The sequence below is a fragment of the Anomaloglossus baeobatrachus genome, chromosome 5, assembly GCF_048569485.1.
Source record: "Anomaloglossus baeobatrachus isolate aAnoBae1 chromosome 5, aAnoBae1.hap1, whole genome shotgun sequence".
NCBI lineage: Eukaryota > Metazoa > Chordata > Amphibia > Anura > Aromobatidae > Anomaloglossus > Anomaloglossus baeobatrachus.
The window spans coordinates 432,370,632-432,396,351 of record NC_134357.1 but is presented as its reverse complement, the minus strand read 5'-3'; the positions used below and the strand labels follow the sequence as shown (position 1 = coordinate 432,396,351).

Here is a 25,720-nt window from a genome sequence, read left to right as displayed (position 1 = left end):
TGTCCACTACCCTGACTCATTCTGCGGCCAGCAATAGACAGTGTAACACAAAGACTATAAAAGGCAAATGGTGCAAAAAAAATTAATGAAACTAAATAACAAAACTTGTGTTTAGCCCAAAAATACATGCATTCGAAAAAAAAATTGTCCTTAAAGGTCGACAACTCTTTTCAGCCACACTTTTCACCCTGTGCAATAGAAATGTCCCATGTGCCTGTGCCCTAACAAGTGACATCTATCTTTTATAAGAATCTTTATTATTACTGATAGTGCTACCAAAATTAAAAAAAAGTAGATCTGCAAAAAATATAGGGAAGAAATCTTCATCTGCATATTACCCGTCTATGATCACATCTGTTCTCTAGCTTACTAAAAATCAAATGAGCTAAAAAAGTCTATATCTTGATACCAAGATTAGGAGAAATCCTGAACATCATCAAATTTTAGCTTACCGTATATTTCGTGCTGCAAAGCTGCCCTCTCCAATCAAGCACCTGGGCTGGAACTGACAAGCGATGGCAGGTCACGGCACGCCGCGACACGCATGTGCCGTGCTCTGAAAGCTGTGCGTGTGTCCGGTTATAATAGCATGACAAATCCTTTGATGGGTTTTATTACAGTCACCAGCTGTGCAAGGTGTGCATTCCCCTAAATTGGACGTGATCCAGTATTCATGACTCATGATAGTCGTACTTAACACTTAATGTGTCTGCTAATTTGCCATGTTATTAGCTTTGCCCATTGTTATTGAGGATGATGGTTGGCGCACCCATAGGTGTAGTGATATAAACGCATTCATTGCTGGAAGGGTGGTAAGTTTATATAAGCCGGACATAAATTGGCTCCGTTACCAGTGAACAATCTCCGAGCTGTGGAAGGTGTAATTATGTGCTGAGCTAGGAAAAATGCCGCGTAGCCGAAAAAGTTACTGTCAGGAGCCATCAAATCTGGTTCCTGCAGCTGTAATATTCAGAGACGCACTAAACTGCTTATTATAGCAGATTAACTTTTAACAACTTGTAGCCTTTCTGATCCATATACCCCCGGCTGATGATGAGCACCAAAGTCCTGCGCAGTGTTACAACAATCGGCAAGGAGTGAAGCTGTGTGATGTCTATCCTTGGGCCACGCTCACACGTTCAGCATTTGGTCAGTATTTTACATCAGTATTTGTAAGCCAAATTAGGCGTGGAAGAAAAATTCATAAATAGTGCACGTGTTTCTATTATACTGTTATACACTGGAGGTGAGTACAGAGGGGATTTTTTACATTTATGTTGTATCTGGTGGCCATTAGTAAAGGGTTGTCCGCTGCTTAGAGCAGTTCCCTTCAGAGTGGGCTACTCTGAAATGGCTGTACAGAAAGAGAATCAAAAGCGGACCTTTGTTCTTTTTTTCTTTGTATCTTGTGGTCAGACCCTCGCCCATCATAATGCCACGGCATATCAGCAATATGTCATAACGATCTATGGAGAGAGACTCCTTTACGTTGCTCTTGCTTTGATGGACCCAGAACATCCATGTATAACTTAAGCCTGCTTTACACATTGCAATTTCGCATACGATATTGTATGCGATTTGCAACGCCCCCATCGTATGTGCAGCACGTTCAATTTGTTGAACGTGCCGCACTAACGAGTAACCCCCGTCACACGTACTTACCTTACGACCTTACGACCTGTACGACCTCGATGTGGGCGGCGAACGTCCACTTCCTGGAGTGGGAGGGATGTTCGGCGTCACATCGACGTCACGCGGCAGCCGGCCAATAGAAGCGGAGGGGCGGAGCTGAGCAGGACGTAAACATGCCGCCCACCTCCTTCCTTCCACATTGTGGGCCGGGAGCCGCAGGATGCAGGTAAGATCTGTTCATCATTCCCGGGGTGTCACACACTGCGATGTGTGCTACCCCGGGTACGATGAACAATCTGACGTTCAATTCTAGAGAAATGAACGATGTGCATGCGATGAACGTTTTACCGTTCAATCGCAATCGCACGTACCTGTCACACACTGCAATGTAACTTATAATGCCAGATGTGCGTCACTTACGACGTGACCCCGCCGACACATTGTAAGATATATTGCAGCGTGTAAAGCGGGCTTAAGTCACCCACAACATTTCCCCGTTCAGGATAAAACAGACATTTGCTCACCTGAGTAAGCATTTCTCCAATTTTCTCTACAAACATATTGTCGTATCTGTTCTTAATGGATCCACTCCTTACGTATTTGCCATTCTAGAATTTAAACAACAAATGTGAAGAATACATTAGTAACAAATGTACTAGGATTTTATAAGCAATCAGGACATAGGAGGTAAATAGAGAAGGGATTACCTTCCACTGCTTATAGTTCAATGATATAGTACAAGGCACTTAGAGGCATTAGGTACTGGTAATGCTAATTTATTCTACTATGAGGACATCTACTGGTGAGAAATGGAATTGCATTACAATGCCATAAAGTAAAGCTCACCATTGGCTTGTTGTAACAGAGGATAGTTGCATTTTATCAAATCCATCACACATACCAAAAAGGAATATGTGCATGTTTTATGTAAGGTTATGCAGATCATCCCTCTATTACCCTTCTGTATGTGTGATGTATTGGGCAGGGTTCATAATACATTACAATTGTGCCCGTATTTTATGGGCTATGATTTTACAAAGCCAAAATGTCTTAAGGGTGCTTGACACGCTGCGATGTCGCTAACGATATATCGACGGGGTCACGTCGTTAGTGACGCATGTCCGACGCCGTTAGCGACATCGCAGCGTGTGACACCAAGGAGCGACGATCAACAATCTCAAAAATGTCAAAAATCATTGATCGTTGACACGTCGCTCCTTTTCATAATATCGTTGCTGTTGCATGCCGCTGGTTGTTCGTCGTTCCTGCGGCAGCACACATCGCTATGTGTGACACCGCAGGAACGGCGAACATCTCCTTACCTGCATCCACCGGCAATGAGGAAGGAAGGAGGTGAGTGGCATGTTCCGGCCGCTCATCTCCGCCCCTCCTCTGCTATTGGGCAGCCGCTTAGTGACGCTGCTGTGACGCCGCACGAACCGCCCCCTTAAAAGGAGAGATTGCTCGGTGTCTCCAGCAACGTCGCTAAGCAGGTATGTGCGTGTGACGATGCCGTAGTGGTATTGTTGACTACGGCAGCGATCACCCCATGACGAAACAGCGTCATGGCATGGGCGGGTGCTATTGCTAGCAATGTCGCAGCGTGTAAATCACCCTTAAGAAACAAAACATGCGATCAGAAAATGGAAGCAATCATCTAATTGCATGCTTTTGCCAATTAATACCAACTTATTTGTACTTTTGGCAGAATTGCATATACTGGATACCAGAACTATTCATCTCTAAGGACATTCAAGCCAATGCGCAGACATTGTGCATCTAGGAGGCATTGTCTATTGTCTGGTACTTGATGTGGCTGCTGTTATCATCTACAATGCATAGGGAATGTATAAAGTATAAAGGCAATTATCGACTTTACCTGATGCCACGTGCCACTTTGGCTCTGCATGGTCTGGTTTCCCTACAATAGAAGATAAAGGGTAAATGCAGGAATACCTCAAATCAAACCAGACTATCAATAAATAATTAGAGGAATATGTCACCAGGATAAGGCTGAGCCATCTGAGAGAAGCATAAATTAGGACCAAACACCATCGTTCCAGCACGGTATCACTTACTGGGCTTCTTGCTGTAGTTTTGATAAACCACAGTTTTATCTGCTGCAGCTCTGCTAGTCTTCTAAGAGATGACCCCCTGTTATGTAATTCTCAATATTGGTGAGCTCTGGCTATTTCCACCCACCCCCACACCATTAATTGGCAGGTTTCTGTCAATGTACAGTGTAGACTGAAAGCTGTCAATCAATGGTCAAGGCAGGACTATCAGAGCTCATCACTGAGAGGACTAGCAGGTCTGCAGCAGATAAAAGTGTATCAAAACTACAGTAAAGAGCGTAGTAAGCGATACAGCACTGGAATCAGGTTCTCAGCGCCTATTTTATGTTGTCTTCAGATTGGGAAAGGTAAATAAGGCAACATCCAAGGAGATGATGGTAGAAGACTATAAAGTTATATAGGACATTAACTCCTATGCTTCAACTGCATCATAAACTCCTTAATCCTGTATAGGTCCATTATCATATCAGGGACTGAACCTACGGAGGGGTCTTCTTGTAACCTCTACAATCTACATCAAACCAGACTGAATAATTACTTACAAAGAATCTGAGACCAGCATAACTTAGGGGCAGAACCATTAACTCCAGTGCTATGTCACTTATTAGGCTTCTTGCTGTAGTTTTTTTTTAATAAAATATTGCTCTATCTGCTGCAGCTCTTCTCAGTGGTGATCTTGATATTCATGAGTTATGGCTTTCCCCACTCCCCACCACTGATTGGCAGCTTTCTATCTATGCTCAATGTAGGCAGAAAGCAGTCAATCAGTGGTGCAGCGGGACTAGTAGAGCTCCCACTGGGAAGATAAGCAAAGCTGCAGCAGATTAAAAAAGTGTATTATCAAAACTACAGCAAAGAGTCTAGTAAGTGGGCCAGTACTGGAATTAGGGATTCTGTCTCTGTTTTATGTGCCTACAGATTGGGGACAGTTTGGACTCTGAAATGCTAAAGCAAGTTTTTTGTATCCTAAATATCTCATTTTTTTCTTCGATTTCCTTTAGCTGTAATGCAGGTCTATATTCTTACATTTTTGGTTTCATGCTTTAGAATTTCAGAATGTAAACTGTCTCTTTTTTTGTAATTTTATGTCATATTCAGTTAGGCACCTGTTCACATTGCAGTGTCGGGAGTGCCATCAGTCTTTTTGTACAGATTCATCAATCTTTTTGTACAGATTGTGGAGACACTCCTGTCAACAGATTTTCTTGAAAGTCAAAATGAGTCTCTGAGTTTATCATAGATGGTAATGTGACGCCCTGGACAAGCCAGGGGTCACAGGTAATGACATCACCACACCCTACACCCCGGTTAGGCACATCAAAGCTAGACCCAAAAATCCTTGTTGCCTTCCTCCAGGGGCTGATGTTCACACCAGGAGGTGGGCCAGGCGGTTGGCCCCGCCCACCGAGGAGATCACAGTCCTGGAGGCGGGAAAAGAGACCAGATTCGTTTTGGACGAGAGAGTGTGAGGAGTAAAGTGGTAGTGGAGCAACTATCTGAGAGCGTCCGGGTGTGTGCCCCGGACAGAGACAGCAAGGTTAGCAGACGGCGGTGACCGTCTGCAGGAGTGGCCTATCGGAGTTGCCGTAAGGACCGTGGACGGGCGGTGGCCCGGCGGTACCGGACCGGTACACAAGGAGAAGCCAGCACCATTGGCAGGGGCCTTTCGGATCCCGGCAAGGCTTGGAGTCGCCGTAAATTTGCCAAATCTGTCAGTGAAGGGGACCTCCGGGCTTCCAAACAACTAAGTCCCGATTGAAGGCAACAGTCCAACCGTATGAGAGAGACACCACCACCGCCAAGGCACCAGTTTCTCAGGGCCAGCGCCTGCGGGCAAAGAGGGGCTCCTCCGGCCCATATCCAAGCCGGGGAGCGGGTTACCGGTGGGAACCCATTGGAACCAACAGAAGTACTAGGTGCAGGGAAAGAGACAGTCACCGTTAACTACCGGGGAAAAGCAACAGCAGCCGTCCGTGGGAACCGTCTTTCCAGCCGTGTGTTTTACCAAGAACTGTGTCATCGTCTCAGGCTGAGTGAGTACCACCGTGCCGTGCGGCACAGCGCTGCCCCCGCGACCCTGCACCTCACCAGGCCCCGCACCCGGCCTGCCATCACCCATCCTCCACCCCATCACTGGGCCCCGGGACAACCAACCCCTACCCACGGAAGGGAGAACTAACAACTCAGCTGCTCCCTGTCACCGCTCCCGGGATCCCCATACAGAGCAGCGGTGGTGTTACCAAAAATCACCACAACCGTGGGTGGCGTCACGGACAATATCCCCAAAACCCAAACCACCCCTTTTCACTCACGGGCGAGGAGCGCCGCTCGAGTCCCCGGGATCCGGGACATCGCTCGAGCCACCGAGCAGCAGTGGCCGCAGAGCAGCGGCAGCCGGACCCGAGCAGTGGGAGAGCGCAGCGTCCCCTCCTCCGCCCACGACAACTTGGCGCTGTGAACAGGATCTTACCGCTCTGCCATTTGGTAGAGGTGCGCCTTGTTACCGCCGAAGGTGTCCGGCCAGAAAATTTCAGAAGCTGCCATCTTTGGCGCGGAAAGTTCCCGCTCGAGCGTCTCCTCGAGTAGTGGAGGCGCGAAGGCCAAAACCCCGTCCCGATAGAGGAGGAGCCGGAAAGAGGCTAAGGGGGACGGAAACAAGATGTCTGCGCCCGACAGAGCTGCTGGAGGAGCGGCGGTCGCAGCCGCAGTGGCACCCGTGGATGGGAATGGGCCTGCCCAGGTCCCGGCCGCGCTGGCGGGGGGTGCCGCGGCCCCAGTTCTCGCTCAGGTGATGCCGTTCTCGTTGCCCTATGTGCCCGGAGCTACCTGGCTGCCGCAGTACGACGGGAAACCTGATGCGTTGCAGGTCTTCCGGAAAAAGCTTAGCCCGCTCCTAGAATTGTACCCCCTGACTGATAAGCAACGTGCAGCGGTAGTGCTGGGGCAGCTAACCGGCGCGGCTGAGCAGGAGGCGGAGACCTGGGCCGAGGGGGACCGGTCCTCTGTAGCCACCATCTTTAAGAGACTACAGACTGCCTTTGAGACCCGTACCGAAGCCGAGCTGAGGATGCAGTTTTACCAATGTTGGCAACGACCTGTGGACAGTATTCGGGACTATGCTTTACGTCTGCAAACCGCCCTCCGCACACTGAAGCGGGTAGACACCTTCAATGAGGCGGACAGCAACAAAATGTTAGTAGAGCAATTTGTGCAGGGGATGAGGTCCTCCGAGGATCGCAAACAACTCCGGCTGTGGGCCCTAGAACACCCTGATGTGGACTTTGCTGTTTTAAAGGAACGGGCCATTAAAGCTCTGCAACCCCCAGCTTCGGAAGTCTTGGAGCCAGCCCCATGGCCAGTTGAGACGGCCCCCGTCGTGGTGGCCCCTGCCCTACCAGCGTCTCCAGTACCTACAGCTCCAAGCAGTACGATGGAAGAACTGGCTGCCCAGGTCCGCCGCATGGATGGAGACCTGGCCAAGATTCTCGCCGCACTCCAGCCTCTGACCAGATCCCAGCCTCCAGCAAAGATACAGCTCGCCGACAGCCCTGAGGATGTTCCCTGGATGCAGCGGAGAAGGGCTAATGATTCGCGAAACAGACCCCCAACCTGTTACAGGTGCAGCAAGCCTGGCCATTACTTCCGACAGTGCCCGTTAAAAAAAGCAACCCCTGGGGCCACGGGCCAATCCTCAGGAGTAGAACCCCATGGCCTCCCAGACTGGCGGGACCGGTATATCGGGGCCCGGCCCATCATCCCCGTGGCTGTGGACGGCATACCGGTGATGGCTCTCTTGGACACTGGATCACAGGTAACCACCATACCATACACATTGTACCAACGGTATTGGGGGACAGACGAGCTGGCTTCCCCAGATACTAGTATAACACTGATCGCTGCTAATGGACTCCCATTGACCCAAGTGGGATACAAACAAGTGGCCATGACCGTGGGGCGAGCTGAACTGCACCACCAGGGTATGATTGTGATAATGAATGAACCCAGTGACCATAACCCTAAGATAGTGCTAGGAACCAATGTGAAGGAGCACTGTATGAGCGATGTGTTGACCCTACTGCAGCAGCTGGCCGCCACGGTGGCGGGGAGCCGATAGAGAGCTGTGCAGCGTGAGATCCGAGCCTTGATGTACCGCCAACATGTGAACTCGACAGGGGGAGAGATTGGTGGGGCGAGAGTGATGGATGTTGCCCCGTTGATTGTGCCCCCCAGGAGTGAGATGATGATTTGGTGTAGGGCAGCAGTAGGGCCCCAGGGGCGTGACTACCCCGCCATGATAGAGCCCATGCCCTCCGAGCACTGGCCCACGGTAATGGCCGCCCGAGGGGTGGTAGATGGAAAGAAGGGGAGAGTGCCTGTGAGGGTGCTGAACTGTGGGGAGGAAGAAGTCAGGCTCCCCCGGTATGCTACACTTGCTAAGTTGCTCACTCTGGATCCCCACGCCATCCGCGAGACAGTTTCCCCAACCTCCCCACCGACTGCCAGCACTCACCCGCCCAAAGGGGAGTCAGAGGAGTGGCACCGACAGTTACATGTAGGCACTGACGATACCCCTGCACATCACAAAGAAGGGGTATACCGGGTGGTACGGGAGTATGAACGAGTTTTTAGCAAACACCCCCTAGACTTTGGGCAGATCAAAGGGGTCCAACACCATATCCCCACCGGTGAGCACCCCCCTATCAAAGAGAGGTACAGGCCTATTGCCCCTGCACACTACCAATGTGCCAAAGACATGTTGAGGAACCTGAAGGAGGCAGGGGTTATCAGGGACAGCTGTAGTCCTTGGGCCGCCCCGTTGGTACTGGTTAAGAAGAAGGACGGCACCATGCGGATGTGTGTGGATTACCGGAAGATTAACCAGATAACGCATAAGGATGCTTACCCACTGCCCCGTATTGAAGAGTCCTTGGCCGCGCTGAGAACCGCGAACTACTTCTCTACCCTCGACCTCACCAGCGGGTACTGGCAAGTGGCCGTGGCACCCGAGGACCGGGAGAAAACTGCCTTCACCACCCCGATGGGGCTCTGTGAATTTAATAGAATGCCGTTTGGGCTGTGCAACGCCCTTGGAACCTTCCAACGGCTGAGGGAATGCTGTCTGGGACATCTAAATTTCGAGACCGTCCTGTTATACCTGGATGATGTGATTGTGTACTCCCAGACATATGAAGCCCACCTGGAGCACCTGGCCGAGGTGTTCGCGTCCCTTGCCAAATATGGGATGAAGTTGAAGCCCTCCAAGTGTCATCTGCAGAAACCCAGAGTGCAGTACCTGGGGCATGTGGTGGGTGCAGAAGGTGTCGCCCCCGACCCTGAGAAGATCACTGCCATCCAAGATTGGCCGAGACCAACCACAGTGAGGGAAGTAAGGCAGTTTCTGGGGCTGGTGGGGTACTACCGTCGCTTCATCAAAGGGTACACGAAGATGGCTGCCCCCATGCAAGACCTCCTCGTGGGACAGACCAAAGGTGGTAGACCCCTCGGGGCTCCACTGGTGTGGGAAGAGAGGCATGAGGAATCCTTCCACCAGCTGAAAGCGTCCTTGCCCGGGGAGGAGATCCTAGCATATCCTGATTACAGCCACCCGTTCATCCTCTACACCGATGCCAGCAATGTGGGCTTGGGGGCAGTCTTGTCCGAGGTCCAAGAAGTGAAGGAAAAAGTGATTGCCTATGCTAGCCGGAGGCTCCGACCGACTGAAAGGAACCCTGAAAATTACAGCTCTTTCAAGCTTGAGCTCCTGGCGCTGGTGTGGGCTATCACCGAGCGGTTCCGCCATTACTTGGCCACAGCAAAATTCACCGCTTTCACGGATAACAATCCACTGACTCACCTGGACACGGCCAAGTTGGGTGCGTTGGAACAGCGGTGGGTGGCCAGACTAGCCAACTACGACTTCACAATCAAATACAGGGCCGGTCGTGTCAACGTTAATGCTGATGCACTCTCTCGGATGCCCCACTTGTCAGAAGAAGGGTGCGAGGATGACGACCTCGAAGAGATCGAGTTGCCTGCATTTCACCAGCCACCAACTGAGAAGGTACGTGTCCACCAACAACGGGTGACCCTGGACCCGCTGCCCAGTCAGGAGTGGCAGGAAGCTCAAAACCAGGCGCCCGCTGTCCGCCTAGTCAAGACCCTGGTGGAGCAGGGCGCTGCTGGAATAGACCCTGCCGCCCCAGCTGAAGCCCAACGCCTGTGGAAAGAACGGACCCGGCTGTATCTACACCAAGGGAAGTTGTACCGTGAGCTGATTAACCCAAAGACTCATGAGAAAATCCGCCAGTTGGTGATCCCCCAAGCTAATGTGCCCACCATTCTACAAGCGTACCATGATGGTGCCGGACACTTTGGATGGAAGAAATTGGAAATGCTGTTGAGGGAGCGGTTCTATTGGAGCGGGATGCGGGAGTCTGTGGAGGCCTGGTGCCGAGAGTGCGGCCCGTGCACGCTGAGAAGGAAGGACGAGGCCAGCCAGAAGGCGCCCCTACACCCGATCGTTACACATCAACCGCTGGAGCTGGTCGCCCTGAACCATGTGAAGCTCACCCCCAGCCGAAGTGGGTACACCTACGCTCTCACCATAGTAGATCACTATTCAAGGTTCATGGTGGTTGTCCTGGTCAAAGACCTAACCGGCCGTACCGCCGCTAGAGCGTTCCAAGCTTACTTCTGTCGACCACATGGATACCCTGAGAAGGTGCTTACTGACCAAGGCCCAGCCTTTGAAGCGGAGGTGTTCCATGAGTTTTGTCAGCTGTACGGCTGCAAGAAGATCCGGACCACGCCTTACCATGCCCAAACCAATGGCATGTGTGAGAAGATGAACCATTTGGTCCTTGGCCTCCTCAAGATGTTGCCGCTAGAAGAGCGGAACCTGTGGCCGGAGAAGCTACCTGACTTGGTCGATATGTACAACAATATCCCGTCCAGCTCAACGAAGTGCACCCCAGCATATCTGATGAGGGCTCGTCCCGGCCGACTGCCGGTGGACCTGGAAATGGGATTGGAAGCCCCAGAAACACTCCCTTCAACAGCTGAATGGGACACCCAGCGGAGGGTTCAGTACCGACAGATTCAGGAATATGTGGAGAAGAACTTGAGTCGGAGTTGGGAACAACAGGAGCGGCGCTTCAACCAGAAGGAGTCTGCTGGCCCTTTCCAGCCCGGAGAGGTAGTGTTGAAGCGGAAGAGGAGGACCCACAAGCTGGATGATCAATGGGAGCAAACCCCATATGTCATACAGCCCACAGGATGGGAAGATGGGAAGACCTACCAGATCAGCCGAGACCAAGGGGGCACGTTGGCCACGGTTTCCCGAGACCATCTAAAGAGGTGCCCACCAGCATTGAGGGCAGCGACTGAAGTTCCGATTCCTAAACCGGCAGAGAAGGCAAAAGAGGTAATCCACACTGTGATGGGTGACTTCCCAGCGGACTGGCCTACACAGAACGGCGCTGTGATTCTTCCAGTGATACTGTTCCCACAACCCGTGGATGAAGAAGTGATGGAGGCAGTCAACCGTGAGCCAGTGCCAGTGCCCAGGGATGAACCTGTACCCAGCTCCCCTATGCCTCCGCCTGCCCCACACGATGACAGGGAAGAGGAACTGATTGTTCCCTCTCCCCCGCTGCCTGTCACCACTGACACCGGACCCCGGAGGTCCACTCGTCCCAACCTAGGTAGACCCCCACTTAGGTACAGGGAAACTGTTCTTTAAAAGGGGGGGAAGAGTGTGTGTGTTTTAAAGTTTAAAAGTTTTAAAGAATGGAAAAATGATAAGAGAAATGAAACCGTGAAAAGTCACCTGATTGTCTACTGCTGATTACAACCGGTCGTAGCCGGAAACTGGTCCCCGTTGGGACCCCCTTTACAAATTCACATAGAAACGTCTATGATCATGCCTGAGAACTTGCAAGGCAACCACAAACTTGTGGCCTGTAAATAATGTGTTGTTGCAGCTTCCACCGTTGCCGCCTCCGAAGAGGCAGATTGGAGGAAGGGCCCGCAGTGGAGCAGGCTGGGGCCCAGCCACCACAGGAACCGGTGGCAATCCTCTAGGGTTTTCAGGGGTTCCCCATGGACGTGGGTCCCCTGAAAAGGACAGAACCTGCTCGGGCAATTTGTGCAGGACTGGGGTCAAGGGGTGCTGCCTGTTTGCTAGGGGCAGCATCAGGGCCAGGTTGCTTGGGTGGGAGAGAGCGGAAGCCGTAACCGTTTGAAACCGTTGAAACCGTTTAAGTAAGAGTACCTCCCGATGTGGGAAGATGTTATTTTAATTGTATGTCTGTCACCGTTTTACATTTTTATATTTTTACAGTTAAAAAAAAGAAAAATAAAACCGGTGTTGGACGGGCAGCCCGCGGACGGTCTGCATTTTGCTAAGGGGGAATGTGACGCCCTGGACAAGCCAGGGGTCACAGGTAATGACATCACCACACCCTACACCCCGGTTAGGCACATCAAAGCTAGACCCAAAAATCCTTGTTGCCTTCCTCCAGGGGCTGATGTTCACACCAGGGGGTGGGCCAGGCAGTTGGCCCCGCCCACCGAGGAGATCACAGTCCTGGAGGCGGGAAAAGAGACCAGATTCGTTTTGGACGAGAGAGTGTGAGGAGTAAAGTGGTAGTGGAGCAACTATCTGAGAGCGTCTGGGTGTGTGCCCCGGACAGAGACAGCAAGGTTAGCAGACGGCGGTGACCGTCTGCAGGAGTGGCCTATCGGAGTTGCCGTAAGGACCGTGGACGGGCGGTGGCCCGGCGGTACCGGACCGGTACACAAGGAGAAGCCAGCACCATTGGCAGGGGCCTTTCGGATCCCGGCAAGGCTTGGAGTTGCCGTGAATTTGCCAAATCCGTCAGTGAAGGGGACCTCCGGGTTTCCAAACAACTAAGTCCCGATTGAAGGCAACAGTCCAACCGTATGAGAGAGACACCGCCACCGCCAAGGCACCAGTTTCTCAGGGCCAGCGCCTGCGGACAAAGAGGGGCTCCTCCGGCCCATATCCAAGCCGGGGAGCGGGTTACCGGTGGGAACCCATTGGAACCAACAGAAGTACTAGGTGCAGGGAAAGAGACAGTCACCGTTAACTACCAGGGAAAAGCAACAGCAGCCGTCCGTGGGAACCGTCTTTCCAGCCGTGTGTTTTACCAAGAACTGTGTCATCGTCTCAGGCTGAGTGAGTACCACCGTGCCGTGCGGCACAGCGCTGCCCCCGCGACCCTGCACCTCACCAGGCCCCGCACCCGGCCTGCCATCACCCATCCTCCACCCCATCACTGGGCCCCGGGACAACCAACCCCTACCCACGGAAGGGAGAACTAACAACTCAGCTGCTCCCTGTCACCGCTCCCGGGATCCCCATACAGAGCAGCGGTGGTGTTACCAAAAATCACCACAACCGTGGGTGGCGTCACGGACAATATCCCCAAAACCCAAACCACCCCTTTTCACTCACGGGCGATACTGAGCTACGATACTGAGCTCTGTATAACCCCCACCCACACCAATGAATTGGCAGCTTTCTGTGTACAGTGCACATAGGCAGAAAGCTGCCAATCAGTGGTGGGGCAGGGTTATACAGAGCTCATGAATATGGAGAGCTACCAGTCTGGAGGTTTAATAGTCCTCCAGTGATAATCTCTTGCTGATAGAATAATGATTTTATAAAACATACAGTAAGTAACCTAGTAAATGATACATCACATAGAATGGTATTTAACAGGGAGAAATGCAAAATTCTACATTTCGGCAAGAGAAATGAAAATAACATCTACAGATTGGGAGGAATAGAAATAAGCAACAGCATGTGGGAACAAGACATAAAAATACTAATAGACCAAAGACTACACATGAGTCAACAGTGTGATGCAGCAGAAAAAAAGGCAAACACAGTTGTAGGATGTATTAAGAGAAGCATGGAGTCAAGATCCAGCAAAGTAATTATCCCCCTCTACTCCTCTTTGGCCAAATCTCATCTAGAATACAATGTCCAATTTTGGGCACCACATTTTAAAAAAGACATTGACAAACTGGAGCAAGTTCAAAGAAAGCAAACCAAACTATGTCCTATGAGGTACAGTTACAGGATTTGGCGAATGTTTAGCTTGCTAAAAAGAAGACTGAGAGGAGATATTAATAGCTGTCTACAAATATCTGGAGGGATGTCACACTATAGAGGGATCATCCTTATTCTACTTTGCACATGGAAAAACTAGAAGCAATGGAATGAAACTGATTGTGAGGAGACATAGATTAGATATTAGTAAAAACATTTTCACAGTGAGAGTGATCATTGAGTGGAACAGGCTGCCACGAGAGGTTCTTCTTCAATGGAAGACATCTGTCTAAGATGGTTTAGGGAATCCTGCAATTGAGTAGGGGGTTGGACTAGATGACCCTGGAGGTTCCCGTCCAACTCTAACAGTTCTATGATTTTATGATTGTTGGAGTCAATGTCAATGTAGATAGCATCTACTAACAGAGTCTCTTTAAGACTTTAATACCACTCCTTCCTTGAACTGTTGTATGCTTGCCTTTGCCTATGGTTAAACAGTCTATAAGTGAGAATTGCTCATGATCCAATTTTCTACAAAAATATAGACCGTAATTTGCCTATTAATATTAGCCAGTCGTTACTAGAGGCTTACCTGTGCCCAGGTCTGATTTTGCCTTGTGCGCTTAGAGGCAGATCGTAGAAGTCCAGCACCATCCTGGTGATAAAAAAAATATATGTTTTCCAATATATAATTCATTTCTTTAAGGGCTCACACAGACAACCACTCAAATAGATCCCATTTTGGCAGCGGCTCTCCCGAGCATGACAAGTTCATATATTTCTATAACGCTTGGGTCGAAAGAGCTGCGGCCAGTCCATGCAGTGAAGTCCAAGATTGGACCAATATGCATGGATATCTGCATGTACCCTTGCTTCATGAGGCTCTCTGGTCATATGATATTGATGATTTATAATCCTGTTAGGTGAATACCAGATTGGCGGGATGTTGGTTGTCAGACCTTACATGACTGGAGAACATCTATAACTAATCGTAATAGTAGTAGTAGTAATAGTAATCAGCAGAACAGTGAGCGCAGCTCTAGGCTACACATTTAAAAAGAAAACTTACTTATTACTTAGTTATGTAGGTAATATAAAAAAGTATATGAGAGCTCTATAAGACTTTCTTATTTTCTACAGTATTAAACATGACATGGATTTCAGCAAGGGGTAAATAATCGGTGAAGGGCCACATCTACATTGTAAGAACCTTCATTAGAAGGAGGAATACAAGAGGGCAGGGAAGTGTCTGTATATACAGTTAGGTCCAGAAATATTTGGACAGTGACACAAGTTTTGTTATTTTAGCTGTTTACAAAAACATGTTCAGAAATACAATTATATATATAATATGGGCTGAAAGTGCACACTCCCAGCTGCAATATGAGAGTTTTCACATCCAAATCGGAGAAAGGGTTTAGGAATCATAGCTCTGTAATGCATAGCCTCCTCTTTTTCAAGGGACCAAAAGTAATTGGACAAGGGACTCTAAGGGCTGCAATTAACTCTGAAGGCGTCTCCCTCGTTAATTTGTAATCAATGAAGTAGTTAAAAGGTCTGGGGTTGATTACAGGTGTGTGGTTTTGCATTTGGAAGCTGTTGCTGTGACCAGACAACATGCGGTCTAAGGAACTCTCAATTGAAGTGAAGCAGAACATCCTGAGGCTGAAAAAAAAGAAAAAATCCATCAGAGAGATAGCAGACATGCTTGGAGTAGCAAAATCAACAGTCGGGTACAGTCTGAGAAAAAAGGAATTGACTGGTGAGCTTGGGAACTCAAAAAGGCCTGGGCGTCCACGGATGACAACAGTGGTGGATGATCGCCGCATACTTTCTTTGGTGAAGAAGAACCCGTTCACAACATTAACTGAAGTCCAGAACACTCTCAGTGAAGTAGGTGTATCTGTCTCTAAGTCAACAGTAAAGAGAAGACTCCATGAAAGTAAATACAAAGGGTTCACATCTAGATGCAAACCATTCATCAATTCCAAAAATAGACAGGCCAGAGTTAAATTTGCTGAAAAAACACCTCATGAAACCAGCTCAGTTCTGGAAAAGTATTCTATGGACAGATGAGACCAAGATCAACCTGTACCAGAATGATGGGAAGAAAAAAGTTTGGAGAAGAAAGGGAACGGCACATGATCCAAGGCACACCACATCCTCTGTAAAACATGGTGGAGGCAACGTGATGGCATGGGCATGCATGGCTTTCAATGGCACTGGGTCACTTGTGTTTATTGATGACATAACAGCAGACAAGAGTAGCCAGATGAATTCTGAAGTGTACCGGGATATACTTTCAGCCCAGATTCAGCCAAATGCCGCAAAGTTGATCGGACGGCGCTTCATAGTACAGATGGACAATGACCCCAAGCATACAGCCAAAGCTACCCAGGAGTTCATGAGTGCAAAAAAGTGGAACATTCTGCAATGGACAAGTCAATCACCAGATCTTAACCCAATTGAGCATGCATTTCACTTGCTCAAATCCAGACTTAAGACGGAAAGACCCACAAACAAGCAAGACCTGAAGGCTGCGGCTGTAAAGGCCTGGCAAAGCATTAAGATGGAGGAAACCCAGCGTTTGGTGATGTCCATGGGTTCCAGACTTAAGGCAGTGATTGCCTCCAAAGGATTCGCAACAAAATATTGAAAATAAAAATATTTTGTTTGGGTTTGGTTTATTTGTCCAATTACTTTTGACCTCCTAAAATGTGGAGTGTTTGTAAAGAAATGTGTACAATTCCTACAATTTCTATCAGATATTTTTGTTCAAACCTTCAAATTAAACGTTACAATCTGCACTTGAATTCTGTTGTAGAGGTTTCATTTCAAATCCAATGTGGTGGCATGCAGAGCCCAACTCGCGAAAATTGTGTCACTGTCCAAATATTTCTGGACCTAACTGTAGGTAAGCTGCCAATCAGTGGTGGGGCAGGGTTATACAGAACTCATGAGTATGTGCTACCTGCCAGGAGGTTTACTGGTCCTCAAGTGATAATCTCCTGCTAATAAAATAACGATTTTATAAGATGTACAGCAAGCAGCCTAATGAGTGATACATCACATGGAATGGTATTTAACAGGGAGAAATTCAAAATTCTAAATCTGGGCAAGACAATTAAAATAACATGTACGGATTGGGAGGAATCCTCCCATAAAAGCAGGATCAGCCGCTGTAAAGCACACAATGCTGCACCAACAAGTTGAGTGTTGTACAAGAGAACATGATTATATAGAAGCACATGAAAATATTATTTGGAGGCACAGCGCAGTCCACAAGGCAGCTATTTACTATGCCAGGTCACACTCACCGCTTCCCAAGACTGATGCGGTGCCCGTCCAACGGGGGATCGCCCAACTCCATCCTGATGAAGCAAAGGTGACATTTGTTCTAATAGTGGTCGATGACTTGTAAAGTAGTAAGATACCAAGAAACTAGACACTCACTGTTTCCCAGGACTGATGCGGTGCCCGTCCTACGGGGGATCGCCCAACTCCATTCTGATGAAGAAAGCGTGACATTTGTTGTAATAGCGATCTATGACTTGTGAACTAGTAAAATACCAAGAAGTTAGACACTAACCGTTTCCCAAGATGGATACTGAGCCCTTTGAAGTGTGCTCGAAAGTGTTCGTCCGACTGCATCTTTATCCTGCAATTAGAGACCATAATACTGAAGCAGATGTCTGGTTGTCATTTATATTGATAATGTTTACCGGCTCATAGATTTGGCAGTTTTTGATCAGTACTCAATTAAGGTTAAGCCACCTCCTGCCTCACCTGAGGTGGTTGTCTCATCTCATCCTCACCTGAGGTGATTGTCTCATTCATACCTACATGGCAACGTGTCACTGATCCTTATCGTCAGTGCTCAGGAGCGCACTGTTCCTTGGCAAGCAAGAAGCTGGAAGCCTGAGGAAAGGTGCACTGCTGAAGAAAGATGATGATAATGATGATGATCTTTCTTCAGCAGTGCACCTTTCCTCAGGCTTCCAGCTTCTTGCTTGCCAAGGAACAGTGCGCTCCTGAGCACTGACGATAAGGATCAGTGACACGTTGCCATGTAGGTATGAACTGTGCGCTCTAAGCAAGCAGGGGAAGCTTTGCTCCTGCAGCATTGTAGAAACGCAGGGTGGCTATATGACAAACACTTTGCAAGTGTACGTTCCTTGCCTAGGAGACCAGCCACTTCTCATATGTGATGCCCCTGGACTACCAGGTCGTCAGTCGTCACAGGGTATTGCACAATCTGCCCTCCCGTGCAATATCCAACTCCTTCTTGGTTATGGGTCCCCAACTACATGGTGTTGCCTACATCAGGAGTGTCAGGAGAAGGGAAAAGTGTGTTGGAAGTGAAGGAGAGAGGAGGTCAGGAGCAGGGCTCCTAGGAAGCTATCTAGGTGGCAGACGGTGGTCTGGGCCTAGAGGAGCTGGATCCCCGGTCGCAGGGGATCGTGGCAAGGGGCACGGAACTGTCGAGGAGAGCCGGCGGCCTTGCACCATCACCGGGCTGGGACCAGGGCACGACGGGGTATGTGGACCCTAGGTCAGGGAGTAGCTTCAGGCAACCTGACAATTTACCCAACGAGAACGGAGCCTTCAAGATCCGCTCTCCACCCGCTCCAAAATCGGGGTACTAGCGCAACAAGGCAGATCGGACTTTCCACTAAAACGGTCCAGAAAATCCCAAGCATGAACCCTGAGAGCAAGCTCCCACACTTAGCCATAGTGGGGAGCGGGACCCGGCAAGTTCCATACTACCGGGACCAACAGAGAAGTAAACATAGTGCCAGGAGGCAGGTCACGGATCACCAGGCAGCACCATTGGGGACAGGACCCGAACTAGCTCTCTTCAGCGGCAGCGGTATCCAGAACTTTGGTTTATCCAGTTGTCGGTGTCAGCTTAATGGACTGAGTGAGTACGAAAGTGACCCCTTCGCTCCCCACGGCACTCCCCAACCACCATCATCGAGACCCGAGGAATTCCCCCTACCCATGGAGGGTCCTAACACCTGGCGGCACCATTCCATCACCCCGGGTACTCCCAACTGCAGTGGTGGTACTCCAAATTACCACATACCACGGGTGGCGTCACGAACTTTAACACAATCCCCTGTAAATACCCCCCTTCATTTGAGTGGCCGCACGACCCCCGGGTCCGGAGACCCCTCGAGCCACCGCCGATACAGATCCGAGCAGCCCGGCTCCTGGCACAGGGGGCGGCACACATAAACTGCAGAAGTGGCCAGTGAGTGGCACTAAATAATGGAATGAAACATCCCTCCGTTCTTGAGAACAAAGAGAATTTTTTAGAAAATGTAAGTTGAAAAGTTGCTTGTTTTTACAATTTAACAAGTTGACACAACCCCTTTAAGATATCCATCACCCATGCTTTGCTTGTTCAGAGTAAATGCAAAATCATAGCTTCGGTGTATGAAGAACTGACAGGTGTGAACACAATGTAATAAGTACAAAAGGTGATGATTTCAACAAACTACTGTTAACGATGCACTAAGGTCTCATGTTCAAAATAGTCCTCCCATAAAGGAGTATGGGACTTTCCTGCACCTATGTATGTCACGATCTCATGCAGAGTTTATATTCAGCAGTAATTAAACTTCATGGCACGCTCCTTGTGATCTGATAAATATGAAGATACAGTATATGGTAAAGAATTGTGCAGGACTTTGTGTGTCCATACAGCCGAAACGTGTGGTCAAAACACTGAATGTTAACAAAATTGGTGATATATTACCTTTATGCCAAGATCAAGATTTCCATTTCCATTACTCATCAGAACAGCCGGGGATGCCTGGTGGTATAGGAAGAATATAGCATTATTAATAAGACACATCTCTATTTATACTAACAATGTCTGAAAATGTTTTAAAGCAATAGAATTACAATGGGCCTGATGTTCTGCGACATTTGGGGATAGGAGCAGATGTAGAACAATGCAGTATTGAGGGAGGTCTGCTACATATTAATGCCAATACAGTTATATCACAAAATGAAAAATTCTTAGGATCAAGTTGGATGAAAGTTCTGGTGCATTTAGCTTGATACATCTCATTTATTATATACTAGCTGTAGTACTCGGGTGTTGCCCGGGATAGTAACTATCTCTCTTCGAGTTCTGTCTGTCTCTGTCTGTCTGTCTCTGTGTGTCTGTCTCTGTCTGTATCAGTTTCTCTGTCTGTCTCTGTATCAGTCTGTCTGTCTCTCTATCTCTGTGTCTATCTCTGTGTCTCTTTCTTTCTCTGGGTCTGTCTGTCTCTCTCGTTCCCCATCTCTCTCTCCTTCCAGGGCTGTCTCTTTCCCCGTCTGTCTCTTTCCCCAGTCTGTCTCTTTCCCAGTCTGTCTCTTTCCCGGTCTGTCTCTTTCCAGGGCTGTCTCTTTGCCCGGCTGTCTCTGTCTCTCTGTCTCTTTCCCTGTCTGTCTCTGTCTGTGTCTCTGTCTGTCTGTCTTTTTCTGTCTCTCACTCACACATAAGCTTCTTATACTAACAGTTTATTTTGTTCCTATAGCAACCACTGACAGTTGCTATTAATAGCCCGTATCACCCAGCTCCATTCAGATTAATGGAGGCAGGATTTTTGAGAGTAACTGTAAAGTGCGGGGTTAATTTTTCCCGTCAAAACATAGTCTGTGACGTTCCCTGGGTTACATGGGGCGTCTGTGCAAAATTTCATGATTGTAAATGCGACGGTGCAGATTCCTTTAACGCACATACACACAAACACACATACATACACACATACACTGATCTTTATATATTAGATGTTACCGGCAATGTGTAAAAACAGGTGTACCGCCCCGGGGCTCGGCCGGCTGCCGAGCCGCTCGGATCCGTACTCGTTGGTGGGTGGCTCGAGCTCTCCACGGACCTGGGGGTCACGTCGCTCTGAAAGGGGGTTGTCGCTACACGTAGGGACTTTGGTGGGGAGATCCACGTCCAGAGCCGCGGTGGTTTGTAAGGGATTTAAGTTCGTGATGCTACCCACGGGTTGTGGTGAATGGATGGACACCACCATTGCCGTTGACTAGGCTCCCGGGGACGGTGTTGTGCAGCTTGGTGTAGACACCCTCCGTGGGTAGGGGGATGGTGGTCCCGGGGGCCCGAGGGAGGTGCTGAGGCGAGGGGATGGATGCATGCTGGGGTGTCGGTGCGGTGCGGCGCGGTGCGCGGCCCGAAGGCACTGTTGTACTCACTATAAGAAAATATGCTGGAGTCTCTGGTAAACCAAACAAGATGGTGAATGGTGCCCGCAGCCGGCTGCAGTTTTCCCCTTAACAAGTTGGTGGTTTCCGCCTTTCTCCTGCACCTAGTTTGTGTAGAATCACGACTCCTATGCCTGAGCAACAGTAGTCCGCTCCCCGGCTTGTTATGTGTCGGGAGAGCCCTGTTTGCCCGCAGACGCTGGCCCCTTGGGTCTCTATGCCTGGGCGGTGGCTTTACCCCTATGGTTGGGCTGTTGTCTTCAGTCGGGTCTTAGGTGGGAAAGGTCCTAAAGTCCAGTCCTCAATCAGTTGATTTGACTCAGCCCGGTTGTTTCTGGGCCTCGTACTGGATCTGAGTACCCCTCCTGGTGCTCCGGTTTCCAATCGGTTCTCCGATTCGGTACCGGCGGGCCACCGCCCGTCCCCGGTCCCTACGGCTCCACCGGCTGTAATCCCAGCTCCTGCAGACGGCCACCACCGTCTGCCTCCTTGCCAGAGGTGACTGGGCTCCAACCCAGGTCTGCCCTTGAACTTGACTCACTTCACTCCTCTGTCAAAGCTCAACTCTAACTACCTGTTTTCCCGCCTCCGGGCCTGTGAACTTCTCGGTGGGAGAGCCAACCGCCTGGCTCCGCCCCCTGGTGTGAACATCAAACCCGGAGGGAGGTGACAAGGGTTTTGTAGTTTGGCTGCTGTCACCTTACTAAGGGGAGGGGTGTGTGTGTATGCATGGGACTACCTGAGACGACCTGACTAGTCCAGGGCGTCACACAGGCATTCTATAGAATACCTAGGCAATGTATACAATGCCGGAAATGGGTCGTCAAAGTATGAAATACATCAGATGTTCATACATTTCCTAGTCATTCTATAGAATACCTAAATGACAAACAGGCGGAGTGTAGAATACTACAGGGGTGGGCCGTCCAAAAGAAGGTGGACAAAGCAGAAAATGAAAATGGACACTGACAAAAAAATTCCTCCTGCATCTTTGGGGGACATTGTGCAGGTTCCTATCCCTGACGTAGACAAGGGATGCGGTGATCCGCGAAATCTGCTAGCAGTTGTTATGGATGTGACAGAAGACGTATTTTACCGACTCGGAACGGTGCGAGGAATTTTGAACCAACTCTATGCAAGATCACAATTCAGTATTTGTATCAAGTATCAAGGTTCAAGATGTTCCTGACCACAAAACACCTCTTCGATCTGCTGCTACTGCTCAGTCTACAGGAAGTGGTCAAAGATTTTTGAGGTGTATGTGCAACACTAAGTGCCAAACTATCAAAATGCCTTTGCATAAAAAAAAATGAAGTGCAATTCAAAATGCCATTCTAGCCTCCCGTGCTGCAACAAATAGTCAGAAATGACATTTCTGCTTTCTTTTTTTTTCCCAGCAAAGATATCCTGTTGTTCATTTTACATTTCTTCTTTCATGTTTTTGACTGTTACTAAAGACTAATAGTCAGGAATGACACTTCTGTTTTTCCCAGTTAAGATATCCTGTTGTTCATTTAGGATTTCTTCTTTCATTAGTTTTTTGACTGTTTGTTACTTCTTTCATTAGTTTTTTGACTGTTTGTTACTAAAGACTTTTCCAATCTGGGCATTATATCATACTTTGCCTGAGCAGTTCTTGTCATTCTTTATAATAGCTAGACATTTTATGTAATGCCTAGGAAAAGTATAGAACAACACAGATATTTCATACCTTGCCTGAAAACTACAGGGATTGCATACATTGCCTAGCTATTCTATTGCATGCCGGGTTTTTATACATTGCCTGTAACATATACATTTGACCATTCGATCCTGAATATTTGAGAATTCCGCATATACTCCTCCAATGCCAGGTAAAAGTAATGTTTTTATTACACTTGGTTTATAAATCTATAAGGCAACCATGACCTGCATCATGTTGGCTATATGCCACCTGGTGGTGATATAAAAATGTAATAGAGTGCCACCTAGTGGTGACTATACAATATCTGATCACAATTGTCTCATGATATGCTTTGTGGCTTCTTTTCCATACATTTGGGGCCTGCATTAGACTAGACACTTGCACAGCACTTCCTGGTGTCATGCTTGTGTATCTTACCTGAGATAGTACACTTCCCCCCTCCTCATTATAATGGATCAAGGTTTGATTGCCTTCATCATTTCCAGGGATTTTACGAAGATTCTTTCCACCAGCGCCGCAGAGGAAACACATAAGCAAACATAATGCCACTGTTACAAGAAAAAAACAAACATATAATTAGAGATGAGCAAACTCGATGTCCGGTGTTCGGTTTGCGGGCCTTATCCGGGGACCAGATGAGCTGTATCTGAGGCATTTTTCCTAGCATTGCCTAGGAGTTTTATGCCTGGGGATTACGGCACGAATTACCGCTGTGCCTTATATAGAACATCAGCATCATTAAGATGGCCTGGATATATGTGGATTATTCCACAGTTACTAGCATCCCCTGAAGGACCCCAAAAAATACGGGGAGAAACGCGTCGGGAATCTGCATGTCCCCAGCCAGATAAGTGTACCCCTCTGACTAGGACGTATTTTCTATAGGCCTGCAAATTTGTTATTGCTTATCATGTCAGCCTTATGATGTAAATTGACAAAGCAAGGACCTTTATTATATACTGCTTATAGATTTACCAGGTGTTACTAGGTCTGGACACTTGTCATAGCTCCGTTGCAGATTAGTTGTAGTATGAATACATCACTAGGCTTGCTGTATTTTGAGTACGCTAACGAGCATTGACTTTTTAATTTTTTTTTTACTTATACTTTTGCACTTTAGCACTGTGTTGTACTTTGTCTGGGTTATGGACTGGTTATCTAATTCTGGCAAATTGCCAGGTTACAGGGATAGACTAGGGTAAGCCGACGCTGAGCGGGGGCGCCCCGAAAATTAGGGTGTGTTTACTTCCACGGTCAGGTAGGGATAATAATAGGGACGGTTAGCCCGACCCCTACGGAATCTGCTATTTGGCATTAATATACAGCCATTATGGGCTAATTCTAAGATACACCCGGCTCTCCCATACTATTTAGACCATTTTATCCCGTGTGCCCACCTTGACACGACAATTTTTGTTTTGTGTTTCTTGTGTGTGTTGACCGTTGTAGCTATATTGCTCTATATGGTTTTTTGCCATTAAGCATTTTTAATTAATACTTAATAAATTATCTGTTTTGGAGGTTTTTTTTGGTCTGTTTGCAATATTTCCTCTTTTGATTTAATTTTCATATGGTTTAAAATCATCTGAACGAGCCCTTAATGGCTTCTATTAAAATGTCCCTAATGTGAGTGTGTGATTAGATTGTGAATATTGCGGAAGAAGATACAAATCACATAACTGATCCGATTATATACTTACACAGGAACAAGAACAGAGCACCAATAATGGCCGCAATAGCCCCACCGCCCATGTTATGTGAGGCCGGATCCAGCTTCTCACAGCCCCCTCCATCTGGACAGCTGCACACCCGTATATTCAGGACTTGTTCGCTGTAAGATCCCTGTCTATCATAAATTTCCAGGGGGATGCTGTAGTTTCCCTTGGGGAGGCTTTGCCGCATTAGGATTTCAACAGATTTGTCTGTAACAAAAAAGACCATAAGAGATTAAATCAGAAAACACTGTTTGCTCAGAAAACTGTCTGTCCCTAGAATCACTTATAGGCGACACTATAGCTGTCTTCTTTTTTGAGGAGAGCTATTTTACTTACTAGGCTATAAACCAGGGGTCCCCAATCTGTGGCTCGGGAACCACATGAGGCTTGCAGCCCCATGATGTGTGGCTCGCTGCTGTATCCCAGCGTGGTACATTAGCACCAGGTCTAGCAACCCGCTATGAAGAGCAGATCTCCAGATGGTGACATCTGTGAGTAACCCCACACAGAAGAGCAGATCTGAATGGGGGTAAGGTTGGTACCCCTGGATCTTGGTGTACTGCCTAGGTGTGAATTCTATGGAAAAGCTTTCAATGTCATTGTACTGGTAATGGACTTTCTGGGTGTCCCTATGTGGATGTGAATGTGACTCGTGACCCTCTCTCAGAACTGAATAGCTGAATATGGCTTGTCACCCTCTCTCAGAGCTGGATATGGCTCATGACCCTCTCTCTGAGTTGGATGTGGCTCGTGACCTTCTCCTAGAGCTGAATATGGCTCTCAAGGTCAGAAAGGTTGGGTACCTTTGCCATAAACCCCAATGAATCTAGCACTGTACACACTCAAAGCTCAGGACCGGACATACCAGAGTTCTGCTTGATATCCCAGACTTCCTTTACACTTCTAGAATGATCTGGTGCTACTTCAAACTTGAAGGGTCCAGCATATGGATCCATATCTTTGTCTGTAGCCTCGATAATAATCGGCATCTTGTTCTCCTTCTCGCATCTCTGGAAGAAAGGTTCAACCAACTGTGGGGTGTTGTCATTGACGTCAGACACGTAGAGGAGAACAGTGCCAGTCCCAGTTGCTGGAGGGTCACCTACATTAAAGATCAAAATAAATTAATTGGGGTGATCAAAACCAAAAACATTACATGTAAGAAGTTATTTTCCAGATATGGCGACTTTCTTGCCCATGGGCAGGGTCTGGTCTTGCAGCACCCAAGTGAATGCTGCAGAGTTGAAATACTAAATCATGGAAAAGGGTGGCTCTGTAGGAAAAAACGAACACACAGACCCTTCTTTTC

General features: G+C 48.4%; 1 protein-coding gene across 1 annotated transcript in view; it reads right to left on the bottom strand.

Annotated features, from left to right (window-relative positions):
• CDH26 (cadherin 26) overlaps positions 1-25,720 on the bottom strand; it is a 144,102-nt gene that overhangs the window by 29,800 nt on the left and 88,582 nt on the right. The window contains exons 11-20 of the mRNA XM_075350387.1: positions 25,277-25,513; positions 24,397-24,618; positions 23,114-23,244; positions 19,547-19,603; positions 17,375-17,443; positions 17,239-17,292; positions 17,103-17,156; positions 14,378-14,440; positions 3,512-3,553; positions 2,157-2,240 (exon numbers count right to left, since the gene is read on the bottom strand). Coding sequence (XP_075206502.1) covers positions 2,157-2,240; positions 3,512-3,553; positions 14,378-14,440; positions 17,103-17,156; positions 17,239-17,292; positions 17,375-17,443; positions 19,547-19,603; positions 23,114-23,244; positions 24,397-24,618; positions 25,277-25,513 — 1,013 coding nt within the window. The remainder of the gene's footprint in view (positions 1-2,156; positions 2,241-3,511; positions 3,554-14,377; positions 14,441-17,102; positions 17,157-17,238; positions 17,293-17,374; positions 17,444-19,546; positions 19,604-23,113; positions 23,245-24,396; positions 24,619-25,276; positions 25,514-25,720) is intronic.